At 34.7% G+C, this 16,373-nt stretch overlaps 1 protein-coding gene across 1 annotated transcript; it reads right to left on the reverse strand.

The window, feature by feature from the left end:
• Positions 1 to 1,171: 1,171 nt before the first annotated feature.
• On the reverse strand, positions 1,172 to 12,898 carry LOC110441730 (cell division cycle protein 123 homolog). Its single transcript, XM_021484967.1, has 12 exons — positions 12,599 to 12,898; positions 11,655 to 11,723; positions 10,527 to 10,578; positions 9,735 to 9,776; positions 9,437 to 9,532; positions 7,656 to 7,762; positions 7,146 to 7,276; positions 6,659 to 6,781; positions 5,293 to 5,321; positions 3,491 to 3,667; positions 2,842 to 2,976; positions 1,172 to 2,115 (listed from the first exon to the last, which is right to left on the reverse strand). The coding sequence occupies exons 1-12, from the start codon at positions 12,670 to 12,672 to the stop codon at positions 2,065 to 2,067; spliced, it is 1,086 nt and encodes a 361-aa protein (XP_021340642.1). The 5' UTR covers positions 12,673 to 12,898; the 3' UTR covers positions 1,172 to 2,064.
• Between the last annotated feature and the right edge of the window lie 3,475 nt (positions 12,899 to 16,373).

Genomic DNA, 16,373 nt, shown 5'->3' on the forward strand with positions numbered 1-16,373 from the left:
CGCGGAAACCACAAATAATGATGAATGAAATAACATATAGCAAAACTATTGATGTCTTGGAAAGTTTTTCCATGGTAACAAAAAAAATACAATAGAAACTACACCATGGTTTTATGTCAAGTGCCAGTTTTGTAAGTGTAGCACTCTCCATTGGAACGAAACATCTCGATGGGAAATTTCCAAAATCTCCAGCATAGCAAAGATTTGTGACCCCGTAAACCTGGCCTGCTGCAAACCATATAGCGTCACCAATGCAAATATTGCTGACATTTATGAGTCGGCTAAAAATAAATGAATTGCATTCTGCCCTTCCGGATGAAATGAGTTAAAACCACTGTCAATTACGTTTGAGGCGAATAATAAGGAACAAAATATAAAAAATAGTACAGATAAAACTAAAATAGCGCCTATTTGAAAATTAAGTCGATGCAGATGCCAAGCAAAGTGGACATTTATACTTCACTATATAACAATTTCATCCATTAAGAACACACGAGTGGTACTAAAGGTTCCTATAAAACTCTGTGTATCGTTACAAATTTACCGTTTCTGACTGCAACAGATAATATATTCTTAACCATTTTCCCCCTATGTAACTTTAGTTGACTCTACCATGGATTGATCTGGATGAGTCCATTATGGTCTACAGTGGTGAAAGTGTTAACTAGTACCCGATTCTAAGGACGAGTGTGGCTGTACTAGGAGACTTGCTACATGAAATCCCATTCTACGGTCTAGTATAACCAGACTAATACGTAGGCAAACCCTTTCTTAGGACTTACATGGCTAGACCATCTTCGCTAGCCAAGTGTTCGCTTCGTATACACTTACATGAGTGTATACGAAGCGAACACTTGGCTAGTGAAGATGGGCTAGACTAGTAGGAGTGCTTACCAAGCTCAAAGGACTATGGTTGTCAGACATGTAGACATGTAAGTCCCACTCTAAGGACTAGTTTGGTTAGCCTAATGGACATGCTTACCCCGTTCTAAGGAAGTTAAGTATCAGGCCCCATGAGCTCATTACCGGCACAATACACTGGTTAACTTATACTGATACAGATGAAAACACAAGTCACCAAAATCCATCAAAATTTTCAAAATTTTTTCAAAGTTGACTCCTAGTTGAGTAAGAAAATGTTGAAGATATAGGAAATAACGCCATAATCTGTAAACATTTTATTCATAATATAAAAACAATAATTTGCAATACATGATACTTGCAGGCCTTCTTACGTTTTTACCAATATCAAATACATGTATAATTAATTTTAACAATGTAACATTTACATTTGCTCCACATTACCCTATATAAACTGAAGTTAGCTATGAGTTTCTGACACTGGCATAACAGTTGTTATAGTAGAGTTGTAAGGTCATTATAATGTTGAAGAACCTGGCAGATATTGGTTGTTTGACATTTCATTGACTGAAAATCTACCTCAAATTGATAATGTATATAAAATTAAAGTATCAATAAATTCTCAAATTAGTGAAGATTTAAGTATCTATAATTCTGCATATAGTACCAGTACTTTTATTTTTTACTAGAATGCAGACAAATAATAATAATGTGCTAATATACGTTATTCGATTTGCCTACAACCCTGTTCAGAATTAAAGGACAATAACTCTTAACAGAATGTAACACACAACATAACTACAAACCAAGTTAAAGTGTAACTGAATGCATAATGCCGCTGTATTTATAATGCCACTGTATTTATAATGCCTTCGTCATGCCTTTATCAGGAAATTATAACAAAAGCCGACAACTTGACCTTGTGTGAAATAATGCTCGTATTATAAACCAACCTCCATGATTTTAAGATACAGTAAAACTGAAATTGGACATTATTTTGCCAACTCACATTAGTTACAACGTTCTGTGACCAAGCTGAAAGGGGGACTGGAGCATTGTAAAGACACAGAAGTCATACAATGAATGAGGATAACCACCAGCTACTATTCGAACAGTCTCCGACATGCCTCTGATCTGTTCTTGTACTCTGTGCATCACACTACATCAGTATTCTTCCCTTCACTACATGTACAGCAGTGACCATCAATCTCCCTCCTCATCAGATGAGGCATCTTGTCCTTGCTGCTGAATTTTCTGTTGCAGAAAAAAAAAACAATATGTTTTCATGGAAAATTAATGCATAGATAGTCCATTTATATCTTCTTTTCAACAGAAATACTTTTAAACATTTGCACTCAAGATTTTCAATTAACTTTTCCTTAGAGAATTGGAATCCTTTGTTTGAGACGTATTTGGATATTAGAGTCCAGCTTAGTGCTACTAACTGTAATGAGAGGTAAGTTCAGCAATACTTACTGTTCAAAGAGCTTAATAAACAGAGGCTCAATGCTTGGAGAGTCTAGTTTAAAGAGGCAAACTTACAGAGAGTACAGCTTAGTGACATTAGTTTTATAGAAGGATAAGAGATACTTACTGTTCTGAGAGCCTACATATAATTAACGTTATTTATTTTATAACAATTATGAAACAAGTTATTTCACTTTATATAAATCACTCTTGTTTGGCCGGATGTTGGCTCAAGGGTGGTTTTAATGTGGGAGGAAACCAGCATACTCCGAGTAAACTCACTTGGTCAGGCAAGTGACCCAATACTTTTTCAGGTCCGATTGGGGAACCCTAGTCGCATTGGTAAAAGGCGAGTGCGTTACCCATTGCACATTATGTAGTTAAGAGAGGCTAATTGTATGGAGAGTCAAGCTAAGAAAAGCTAAATGTTTGGAGCGTATGGTTTAGAGAAGCAAACTTACAAAGAGTACAGTTTAGTGACACCGTCCTGTGGAAGACAGATTATATAGTTACCAGGTTAAGCAGGTCCATCAACTTGTAGGGATCCTCTCCACTGGTAAGGTCCTTGATGTCCTCAGGAATACCGAAACAGGAGTAAGGATGAGGCTGCACTCCCTCAGGATGTTCCACAAACCGAAAAATGGGTTCCTGAGAAACAAATTCCCAAGAGTAAATGACTGTAGCTACAGTGTATAGAGAGAATATCCTATCAATAAGTATCAATCCTATCGGTTAGTATCTCTCTTTGATTTCAGAAATTTTTTGAAACTTTCAAAGAGATCAAAATTTGTTTCTGCCTAATGGGGTGGTGGGGAAAGAGGTTTAAAATGGCAGACAAACTTAGATGTTCAGGTTAACAAGTGTGTATTAAATATAAGGGAAAATGATTTCCAACATCTGCTAGTGGATGTTCAGTGAAGGTCTGCCTACCCCAGTTGATGGATTATTAAATGGAATTGACGAGTCTGGCCATACCATAACAGCCCACCTAGTGGGACTGAAACCTATTAACTGGATTAAGTTTGCTGAGACTCCCCGTTTGATATTGTTTAGTCATCTCTTCTTTCAAAGTGTGTACAATGTACTTAGTATAATACTATTCATTAACATTTCAATGATTTAAATAGGTTAGATACACTGGTAGTAGTTTCTTTCTTGGTACCTTATCGTCTGGTGTGTCCATGGAAGATGTCGCATCTGTCGATCCTTGTAACTCGTTGTTTTCCTGCTGTCCTTGCTGTTGTTTCTCACCAATGCATCCCTCGAGCTCGTCCCATGAAAACAACAAGCTATCAGTCACAGCACCGAAAGGGTTGAAGTCTATCAAGAGTAGCTTTCCCTGATGAGATATAAATGGTCATGAATTACAAGCTTACTGCATATAAGTGCACTCACGCCTATCTTTGGTGTAATATATTTTCATTTCATCAAATTTTACTGACTCCGTCAAATGGCCAAAGTGGAATAAACAAGGAGACATAATATTTTAGACATGCTGCAAATGAAAAAAATAACACAACATAATTCATATTAACACAAGGCTAAGGGGAAGTAACTCATGAAGGAAACATCTCGCACACCTCATACACACTTACACACATATACAAGTACATGTACAAATACATTTATTTCAGCATATATATACACTATCATAGACAGATATTGGCAGGCTTAGACCATAAATAAATGGTCATGAATTACAAGCTTACTGCATAAGTGCACTCACGCCTATCTTTGGTGTAATATAGAGAAGTATCTAAAAAGTAAATAACTTTAAAGTCTAGTTTCACAAAGATTCCTCACTTTGAAAATGTTCTCAACTCTCAAACTCAAATGATCATGAGTCTGATCTAGTTTGGTCAAAAGTTAAATAGTGTTGAAGCTAGAACACATAGGTTAGTGGATATGAGTTCAGTGTAGAATACAGTATGGAGTGTTGGGTTTGGTGTTATTGGTCTGGTGTTAGAGGTAAGGGGCTCAGTGGGAGGTGTTCAGGGTTCAGTCATAACAGTTTGATGTTAGGGGTTAGAGGTTTGCTTTCAGGCGTCACAGTGGTTTGGTTGGAGGGTTAGTAGATAAGTGTTAGGGGACAGGGGGACAGTGATTCATCGTTTATGGATAGAGTTTTGGTGTCAGGGGACAAGTCTTCAAAGAAACAGAGAAAAAAGGGTGTCTAGACAAAGAGTCATTTCCTTCCTTTGCACGTCACACTGGACAAAGAATCACAGATGAGACCCTGCCATTAAGGTAAAGGTAATGAACACTGTACTGTCAAGCATCAGTTAGTGGTGAGTTTCACTTACTAAGCCATTAAGAAGTTATTTACCATACACAATATACCAAGACAGTGATTTATCCTTTACTTTAAAATTTCAAAATGGCAAGAGCATCAATTTAAGTATTCACAACTGGGAAAACACAAATTGCACCTGTAATGGACCTTAATAAAACTAATGAGCTCTGCTTAAGTGAGATTTTTACAATGTATAACATGAAATGTTCGTTGTGTATAAACATTCGTGGTTTCCATGGTTGCTATTGAACCACAAAAATAAATACGACGAATTTGAATGATATACGTGTCTACTGTTTGTTAATATAGGATATCCACGAAAAATGTGTACCACAAAGGAAAGTACCCATGAACAATTTGTGTTATACAGTAATCTACTACGTATACCTGTGTTCCCAGCAAAAGGAACTGCTTGTGAGATGTTTGTATTTTATTACTAAAACTATTTCAATAGAAAAAGGACAATTTACCCAATGTGCATGTATAAGGTGAGATTCTCCCCATCCAAATATATTCAGACATCTAATATGGTGATGTGACCATTTTTTTCTTCGTCAATTTCTTTTACAACAATTGAGATGTACAAAATGACTCTCAAAAGTAGACTTTACATCTGTTTACCTGTCTTTTATGCAGCCTTATTTTTTTCAAATTCAATATCTAAAACTCACCTTGTCCCTTCTGTAGGCATCAAATACATCTGAAAGTTAAAACAACATGTACAATAGTCATAGTTTAAATTAAATTCAAATTACCTGGTACATGTATCTATTGTCTTTTAATTTTATAGATTATAATTGTATTTGTGTCTTATGGAACATCACACAATCTCTCGATAGGACTAGAATTTAAGGAAAACTTCAGATATCTCTAATTCCAAAAGCCATACATATTCCATTAATCATCAGATAAACAAGACTTTAACTCATTCACCCCTGAAGACACATTTGAACTCTTCCAATTCAAAGGTTGGAATAGTTCTTTATGAAGTTTCAGGGGTGAATGAGTTAATATCAACTGCAATCATCTTAATTTAGTTTAATGTTATTGCTTGAAAACAATATGAATTATCACATTAGAAAATAATAAATCATTTGATTCCTAATATCAAAGAAAAGCAGAAAATGTAGTATTGTTAATGTAATGTGCCAGAATACCATTAGTGTTCTGTTTAATATGTGACTTTATTCTGTTTTTTTTCCCAGTAACATGAACATTAGTGATTTACATTGGCTACAAAAAAACTTAGGTCATAAACAATACATATTGGAATGTTATTGACCGACATTTTGGTAAGAAAATTAAGTAGTGTTCTGATAATGGAACTCACTTCTGGTTTTTTCTTCTTTTTGCAATACATGTATTCCTGTGGTTTTTTTTTTTTTTTTTTTTTTAATATTTTGTCCTCTGGGTACCACCAATGAGCTTCACTACCCTCTTATCTTAAAAGTTTCACATACATTTACATAAACTATACTAAACAGAACTGTAGGCAACGACAAGTGATAACCTTTCAATAAACCTCCCTTAATAACAATAACTACACAATAGTATTGACATCGTCATTCTAAGAATTTGTACATGATTTAAAATTTCAAACTTGACAGACACATTTAACCCATTCACCCCTCTATGTAACTTTAGTAGACTCTACCATGTATTGATCTGGGTGAATCCATTATGGTCTACAGTTAAATTGTGAAAGGGTTAAACATGACTTGCAGTTTTTACTACAAAACTTGCCAGCCACCTTTAAACAATACTTACAGTTTTTACTAGGGAACTTGCCAGCCACCTTTAAACGTTACTTACAGTTTTTACTAGGGAACTTGCAAGCCACCTTTAAACATTACTTACAGTTTTTACTAGGGAAATTGCCAGCCACCTTTAAACATTACTTACAGTTTTTACTAGGGAACTTGCCAGCCACCTTTAAACATTACTTACAGTTTTTACTAGGGAACTTGCAAGCCACCTTTAAACGTTACTTACAGTTTTTACTCGGGAACTTGCCAGCCACCTTTAAACATTACTTACAGTTTTTACTAGGGAACTTGCCAGCCACCATGTGATAGAAGAAAGCTTTGATGTCCGATACTATCTCGTCCTTCATCTTGGATATAAACTCATAATGTTCTGTGTGGTTTCGCTGACAGATTGCTGGAAACAACACAACAATGTTTTACTCTCAGGTGCTTTCATGTTTGACACATACATTTTAATCAGATAATATAATGATCATCAGGATCATTAGTAAATACAGCGGATCAATTGCAGGCACACATATATGCACGTATTGATATTAAGTTACTTACAGTGATTAATTGTGTGATCATTTCACATGTACAAATTTACATAAATAAATACAATGCATATCAAATGCTGACCTTCCAAAGACACTCGTAACAAAAACAATTGCAATCTCTTGGTTATATATTTTAATGAGATGCATGAGGCTGCAGCCATGCTACATCTGTTAGGAAACACATTCCTTGGTTATAAGAGTAAAATTGATATTTCCCACCTACTAACTTTCCGTTTCGGACAAAACATCGGAACTCCATTCCTGAAGCAAGGCTCTGCCACTTCCTCAGCACAAGCTCATAAGTGACTGTGACATTGTTCTTGTTCTCACAATCCTTACAATGTGAAAACCTGCAAGTACATTGCATCTCAAGTACAAACGTTGATTACCGGTACATGAAATATACAAGATTTGATTGTGTGATTGTCTGGTAAATCTAATAAATTTTCTTCAATTATCAGCTAAAGTTAATCGTTTTCATAACTTTATGCCATATTGTCTAAAGCAGTACATGTAACTAGTTTTTATCGTTGAGTATCGACAGAGAAATTTCTACCTGGCTAGATGGTGGATGCACCAGTTGGTGCAGGGAGGTACCAGTGTAATTCTTTCCCTTATACCTGGAGAAGCGCTATACGTAATATATGTAAATGCATCAATATTGTAAAATTCATATTTGTGTGTCAACATTTTTTTTGGTCAGGTATCAAATCAAAACATCCAACTTACGGTTGAGTTAAATCATGTGTGATGAATTCGGAACTCTTCAATAGGAGGTAGACATCACTTGGACATGTACAGCGTAACGTCTTGTCAAAGGAAATCCAAGTGGCATCCTGGTGTGTTTGTAAAAAATTGAAAATAGAAATAATGACCTAAATGTGTCATTAGCATTAATGACAACCCACACAATATGCAGATAATAATTAAAAGATGGCCTTTCCAATTTAGTCATTTTATTTTTCAAATATTTTCAGCAAAGAGGAATAATATGGGATATTTATTAACTGTTTCACAATTTCAGACAGCAAAAATAAATATGTTGTATTCATCATGATGTATACACACATGCTCCGATAAGTGCCCCTCACCCATTTAAGCACTTTTTAGTGCCCCCCACCCCCCCTCACCAAGTTCTATCTTAGTGTCTGAGAAGACATGTGCCATCTGCAATTTGAGAATATATTTTTAAAAACAACGGCACATAAAATGTATCCTCACATTTTGCCATGTCAGCATTAACTCATTCACCCTTGAAATTCAATAATGGACTACTCCAAACTTTGAATTGGAAGAGTTCAAATGTATCTTCAGGGGTGAATGAGTTAAAGATGTTACCAAATCAAAAGAGTCTGAAAGTCAGTTTGTAACTTCACTGAATACATTGACATCCTGTTCAATCTAAATTATCAATATATTTCATCAATCCAGATATTAAATGCAGTAGCACACTTTTTGTACAGTTGTGTGACCGCACAACACCACCAAAAATACTGTGCGCACACCATGCATACATCGTTCACACACCGTCCGCAAAACTGTGCGATTTAACAATCGTTCGCCCCGTTGTGCGCTTTTCTCCGCACAACTGTGCGATTTGGTACAATTTGTTTATCAATATTACGGAATGAAAAAAATACGGAAGGCTCGTATGCAAAAATGTACACTATATATTACTGTAATTTCTCCACAATATTTAAGATTATGTACAATTGTATAATGCGTGTTACAGTGTTACAGTGACCTTTGGCTGTCAAGAATGGGTTAAGCTCCTAGGTAACGGAACAGGTAAATAACAATTTGTTGAGTGACCAGAGTTTTACCAGGCCAGTGCCTGACACATAGAGCTTATATGTATGACCGTTATGAAAACATAACTGGATGTTATTTGCATTCGTTTTGGTCTATAGCTCCCCTTCACCTGGTTTTCACACCTTGGCGAGTTACGTAAGTGGCCCCCGCGGGGGATAACTACGGTCCAGGTACAGGTACAAAGTGGCTATATTTACCTGTATTGCCGAGACTGTGTTGTAATTTTACATGTGTCGATTTTGGTAGTTTAAAAAAATAACCATTTCTAAATTTAAGAAAGTATAGACAGAAAGATGAGCTTTTAGATGTAGCTAGAATATAGAAACATACTAAATAATCAAGTTTATGTGTTTAAACACATGCATGAAACCGTATATATTGTTAAGGCATTCCTCAATTTACACCAACCACGATCGTTATCGCACAACGTTCTTCCATCGTCCGCAAGCAATGATCGTCCAATTTTTTATCGTTCGCACTTCGTGCACACATCATTCACACACTGTGCACACGTCGTGCGCACACCGCACATCGTGTGACTTTGAGCGATCCCACAACTGTATGAATATCAATGACCATGCAAACATATAGTCATCAATCAAATGTATGTTTACTTTTAACTTCAATGTTCAGAGCTTTCAAACAAGGAAAGTTAATAACAATTATTATTTTTGACCTTGATAACAAATGTAACTCACCCTTGGGGCACTCCAGTTAAGCTTTGGAAACACAGAACCTCCCAGGTTCTTGATGATTTTTTTTATCAAACTCTCAAATTCAGGAAAACTGGGCATCTGAAAAATTACCATTACATGTGTATATAAAACCTGATCCTGAATTTAAATTGTGTATTTGTGGTATATTATGGAAGGCTACTTTACAAGTCATTAACAAATATATATTATTTGCGTATGCTTTTTAAAATGGTTCATTCACCCTTACTGTTATTATCAGATGGTAAAGAAGGAAAACAATTAGTATGCATAACTAACATACCTTCGTTTCAGAGCTGTCAGCAGAATCCCAGTCAACATCAAGCTGAACAAAACACACAAGAAACTTTTTTTTTTTAAATCATCAAGTTTTTCACCTGTATATAATGTACATGTCATAAATACTAGGCCTGCAAGGCCAATTCCCTTGTTTTTTTCCTGAGAATGTCATAAGCCTAAAAGATGCCTGCTAGGAAGGGAGGTAACTCACACATTTAGAAGACAGAGGGAATCATATTGGTATGTAATGGACAGGGTGTCCATTTTCTGGTATTTAAGCATTGATCAGAACTTTATTTATTGTTCATCAGGGTATTGGACAAAAATAATAACAATATGAAAGATTATGAATTTGTGTACTACAAATATCTTTTAATAAGATAACTTGATGATTATCCTAAATATGCCCATCTATGTTTGTATCAAATTTTGAAATAGTTTTCATAGAAACAGTGAATAAAATGAGTCAAATATGCTGTTTTGCCATTTGGACTATAGTATATAAAGTAACAATTCCAACTGTATGGTCAACTTTAGACACAATAACAATACAATAGTTAAAGCTGCAATGTAGTTCCTATGTATGCTACGCTTGTTATTTATTCATGGTAAAATTGTCTATCGGTATTCCTGCAGGTTGCATGAAACAACAAAAGATGATTCATTAATTATTCGAGCATGTAATTCACTTCTGTGTTACCTTGTATTGTTGTAGTAAATGCACTAGTTTACTAAAAACCCTGCCCAGCCAGTGTAAAGCTATATAACAGAATATTTTACTACAGTATTTCTTTACCTCTTCTCCCTCAATATCATCCTCATCATGTTTTCCACTTGCTGCCACACATCTAAAATATGATAAAACAATTTTCATCAACAACTTTTGTGAAATACAAGACATAACTGATTTTGTTCTTGCAAATGATAACTGATTTAACATGATCAAGAATTCATATTACATCTTTATTTATTAAGCCAATCTTAAGAAACTCTATATTATGGTTGAAAGGCATATCCTCCACTAACACAACAAGGAACACTGCCATGGTGACATGGGTGTTGCTTATTTATATCTTAACGAACTCATACTACCCAAATTGGTTGTCTTGTCCTTTAGCTAAAACACTGTACCGTTAATGTTTTGGCATGCAATGCACACTTATGTAAAAGCCTACTTATCTTGTTTGACAGTTTATAAAGGAAAATTGCGTATTAGGTATTACTGAAAGAGATTTTAAAATGTCAAAAAAAATCAGAACTTATTAAAAAAAAAATATATTGTGTGTTTGATAACACCGACCACAGGGATGTGTAACAAATGTCTGAAATACACATATGCTATACTGATATGGGTCACAGCACACCAATATCAGTACAGAGTAATAGGACTAGGAATAGTGATGAAGATAGTGCCGTCGCTGGGCTTGAACCCGAGACCCTTGGCTCTCCAGCTTGATGCTCCACCACTGAGCTAAAGGGAAATTCCCTACAGCCGACGCTTGTAAGGCAACCTTATCAATGCACATCTTTTACACTATTCCCCCCTTTTTTCAAACACCAACCCAGGTTCTTTGACTCCCCTCCAAGTGTTCTTCGTCCTTGAACGTGGAGGGTCAACGGCACCAATTTGTAATAGGACGAGGAATAGTGATAAAAATAGTGCCGTCACTGGGGCTCGAACCCGCGACCCTTGGCTCTCCAGTCCGATGCTCTAACGCTAAGCTAAAGGGAAATTCCCTACAGCTGACGCTTGTAAGGCAACCTAATTAATCCACCTCTTTTACAATAGCATATGTGTATTTCAGACATTTGTAATGAACCCCTGTGCACCGACTGTAGAAGCTGTTAAGATACAGTTTTAAATTACTTGTGATCATGGATCAGTGACCTCCGAAGTATATATACATGTACAAGTCATGCTTACTGTTCTGGAAGAACGATGCCATCAGCCTGAAGATAGTCCAGAAACTCCTTTGGTAGAGGCAGAATGTTGCTGGAAAGGCAAACAATTCAAAATGTTAAGTATTGTATAGAACTGTAACAGGAGAAAGAAAAAATGTAATGGCCAGACCAGGATTCCAACCCGGGACCCTCTGAACTCTAGACGGACGCTCTACCAATTGAGTTACATAGACATCGATGCTCGACCCAGTCCAGTTCCACTACATTCCTCCCTCCTTTTTCTAATTCTTCACCCCAAAAGACAAATATTTACATCCTAAGTCCATGTATCCCTATTGCTAAGCGTACTCCCAATGCTTGAAACAAGGGTTGGCAAGCTCACCAACTTTGCAACAGGAGAAAGAGAAAATACAGTGGCCAGACCTGGGTTCGAACCCGGGACCCTCCAATCTCTATATGGACACTCTACCAATTGAGTTACATGGTCCGCTACAGAACAAAGATATTCCTGTTATCTTTATCACTCATCCGTCTCTCTGTTCAATTAGGCCATTTCTTATTATTGCATTGCGATTAATCTGACATTACTTTTTTAAGTATAATAATAAGAGAAGGAAAAATAATGCATATTTTTAAATTGAATGACATTCACTTTTTTTTAAAATCAAATAAGATGAGAGAGGTTAGTATATATCCCAAGTACATATTACTGTTTCCTATTTACCAAGACTAGTATGAGCTGTTTTAAAAGACCAACATAATTTTCATATCTTTTGTTCTTACATCAATATATTGAATTAGCATAATGAGCTTTAGAAAAAATATAACTCAATAAAATTAAAATTATATACATGTTCACAACTACTTTCATTTAACTTTGACTTTCATGTTGGGGGATTGAACAAATCCTTCTACTGTTTTCCTAATGTCTACTAGTACTCTATAACATTGTAAACTCGAACTAACCTCTTAATTGTTATGTGTTTAAACTTGGGATACCAAGCCGAAAACACACAGTTCAACACTTCTTGTATGTCCATTTTGACAGCCTAAAATATTCACAGTATATAAACAGAAAAACTAAAACAGGCAACTGCTCCTGTAGATTAGCACCAGGACTTTAAGACATGGTTATAAAGGTACACTAAATCTAAATACAGGTCATCTTTTAAAATGAAGTGATGAAAGGAATTCAAGGCATTGCAGCAGTCTCTCGGTTGCATCAGCAAGTGTCAGGAATAAACAACAAACATACACATGTGTACACTAGAGAGTACTGTGGGAAGGGAGATAACAAATATTACTTTATAAGCGTTGTCTCCCGTACACCATGATAGTCTAGTCACCCTACGCTAAATCAGCTCAAACCTCAAACTAATTGCAACAGAATTAATTTTTTGTTTTTTTGGAATGGTAGTTATCAGTATTATAACAGGAAAAAAGTCTACTGGAATCAAAATTTGGTAAAATCATTTTTTTACCTTCTATAGGATCAAGAAAATAAGGAAAATCACATATCTGACCACTTTTGAAGTATAATATCTACCTCTTTTACAATACTGGATATATAAGATTAACCATATAGCAAGACCAACTGAAATATAGTACAGATTTACCAAAATGTTACAGCAGAGGTTTTGCATTGAAAAATTATTGAACTAAGAAAATGGCTTAAAAGCATTTTGAGCTTGACATTATTGGCTTTTGTTTTCTATTTAAATACAGAAAATACTAATAACTTAATCTCAGTGACCTTATGAGTCGATATCTAGCTTCTTAAAACATCACACTTTATCTAATATTAATGCACGAAAAATGGTACATTCACATACAAAAAAAAATTTCAACAATCTAATTTGACCAAATGTGCCGATTTGGTGTTAACTTATGTCCAAAATAAACAATCTACCTATTTCTGTAACATGTAATTTGAAAAAGGACAAGCAAATGCTTACAAGCATTTTATATCCATTTGTATGTTTGCAGAACTTATTGGAAATGGTTATTTTGGTAAGATAAGTGTACAAATGTGTCCAAGCTCTGATGGTGAAAACTTCATTGCATGCAATTTTGCCTCAACACTGAAAAAATGTCTAAGTCCATGATTCTGAACAACGAAAATCTATATTTTGTGCACCAGTTTTGTCCGATTTATAAATGATTTTGCAAGTAATGCAATAATAAAACGAATGTTTTTGTGAGATAAATTTGAAGTTAAACATTCATACAAATTCATCATTTTATTGAAAATTAGTTATCCTCCCATTCTGTTCTATTGTGTGAAAGAAAAAAATGATCTGTTAAAATAATAAGATACAAATTTAACCTTACTTCCCCTAATCAAGAGGACCATGTTATGGTGGTAATTCCTGCCAAATGATTTAGCAATATGATAAAACACACATAAAATATTCACATTTCTGTTGTCCAAAATCATGGACTTAGCCATTTTTAATGGTTTAGTCAAATTTGCACGAGGTGAGGTATTCATCAACCTGACTTCATTCATTATTTGGAGATATCTTAACCAAGATAGCATTATTGCTAAGAGTAACTTGCATAGAAAATGATATAGAGCTGTTTTCAGTATTTTGCTGAAAATATTGTTAAAATCTTACATGCATGAATTGAAATATTGTTCGATTTGGACTTTAAAACAGCTCCCAGTCAGCCCCGCAGGCCAACTTTGAACATTCATAAATTCTAATATGTGAAAGAAAAACTTCTCATTTATGAAACTTTAATACACAAATCAGTTTTCAATGCATTTCTACAAAGCCAGTATCGATATTGATGTTAATTAACTTAATATAATTTGTCTCAAAAATGCAACAAAAGCTAATATGTTCGACATTTGAATGCTTTTAGCAATATTCATGGTGCGATATTTTTTCATTGTGATGGTTCCTATTTATTTTTTTGGCTAATCTGTATTGTACACTGATTGGTCTTTTAATACAGTTATTTCCTCCTATTTAGTATTACACAAGAGGTTGATATTTACACTTCAATGTTGGTCCAGTAAGCATTTATTCTTATTTTCTTGATCCTATTTCGGGCGAAAAAAAATATTTTCACAAAATTCGATTTTTGTAGATTTTTTTTCTGTTACACAGTATAAACCAACCTGTATGAAAAACCAGAAATATTTTGTGTTGCAATTAGTTTGAGGTTTATCATAGGGTGACTAGACTATGAATCAGAAGCTATGTCAAAGATCTCACGTTTCACGCTAGTATCAGTATTGTGACGTGGAACAGCAAATTAATTGATTACAAAAAGTAAAAGAGCTCAACCTTAATGTAAACTACTGAAAAAAACAGTAAAGCAGGGACCTAAAATATGTTTACACATATACAAACGTGGTTAAGCATGACGAGTTATCTCTCCTTCACCGCCTGTTAACCCTCATAATAACTAACTCAAACGAGACAGAAACGACCGGTTTAATTTTATGGAGTAATAGACCAGATTTCTATTGTTCGAGGCAAAATGAAATCTTCCTTCTACAATATTATCATTCTGTGTTCTATGGTCAGATGTGCTAAAATATATTTATCGTTACAAACAACTAAAAAATGTGTTTGATATAGGACAAAAATGTACTATTTAGTACATGTTCAAGTTATGTGAAGTATGTATGCATTTACATAATATTGTCTACTGTAAAAAGAACATTATAATGTAAAAAATGTAGAAAATGACAATATTATTCCACATACATTGTAAGTTGATTGTAACATCATAGATACAAAACACTATTTTTTCCGGAGTCAGATGGCAGAAATAAATTAGTTTGTTTTAAAAACAATCACGGACAGATAAATGGATGTGTATTTTTTTTCTTACGATGTTTCTTTAAAATGGCACGTGGCAATTTTGCACAAATACAAGTAAGAGAATATGAATAGTGTCAACATGACCATTCCTTTCTCTGTTCTTGTGATTTTATGATATAAATAATACTAATGGATCCGTATTTTATTTGGAAAAGTGAAAAAAACGTGCCAGCGAATAAAAAAAAGTCTGTTATAATCAGTACATCAAAGTTTAACACTGAGAGTGGCCTAGGTAACAGGTGCTTATATAATGACAAAGTGGCCGGTAAAATATCATTTCATTGAATTAGCTAACTGTTAGCACATCTCTCGATACCTCATGGTTAGCAACTGCATTATTTAAGCAAAAAGCATCGAAGTTTGCTATGAGTGACATTTCCTTTTCATTAATGCGAATAAATGGTTATTTCGGATATTTTACTGGTAACTAAGATGTCCAGACACACGATGATTCGCTGAACATCTATAGGACCTACTATTTGAAATTGTGTGTATCCGCCTGTGTGATAGGGATCTAAAGCGGCTACATGTTTTAAAGATATTTATTGCTCAGACACAGTCTATATGTAATAAGTACAAGTTATTTAAACTGATTAACGGATCCCAGCACGAATTCTATTAAATGTAATCTATTAGTAACACTAAGAATGTATAACAGTTAATAATGTAAGTTTTATGTGTAAACAGATTACACATGAATTGATTGAAACATATTTTTATTTGCATCTAATATACAAAAGGGATTGGGCATAAGTTGTCCAACTTATATAATATATAAAGCCTTTTCCCAATAAAATAATAAAAGATATATTTACTAGATGCGAATTGTAATTTAGTTAATATTTTCAATTAAGTTAAGTGTTACAGAGAGATAGAGAGAGAGAGAGAGAGAGAGGGGGGGG

Source organism: Mizuhopecten yessoensis, unplaced genomic scaffold (genome assembly GCF_002113885.1).
Source record: "Mizuhopecten yessoensis strain PY_sf001 unplaced genomic scaffold, ASM211388v2 scaffold716111, whole genome shotgun sequence".
Taxonomy (NCBI): Eukaryota; Metazoa; Mollusca; class Bivalvia; order Pectinida; family Pectinidae; genus Mizuhopecten; species Mizuhopecten yessoensis.

What these genes read in the sequence shown, in the direction of transcription:
- LOC110441730 (XM_021484967.1), bottom strand. Translation starts at nt 12,672, where the DNA reads ATGGACATACAAGAAGTGTTGAACTGTGTGTTTTCGGCTTGGTATCCC. An exon ending in CTGACAGCTCTGAAACGAAG is followed by an intron (nt 9,533 to 9,734) that starts GTATGTTAGTTA and finishes GTAATTTTTCAG; the next exon opens with ATGCCCAGTTTTCCTGAATT. An exon ending in TGGACACACCAGACGATAAG is followed by an intron (nt 2,977 to 3,490) that starts GTACCAAGAAAG and finishes TTTGTTTCTCAG; the next exon opens with GAACCCATTTTTCGGTTTGT.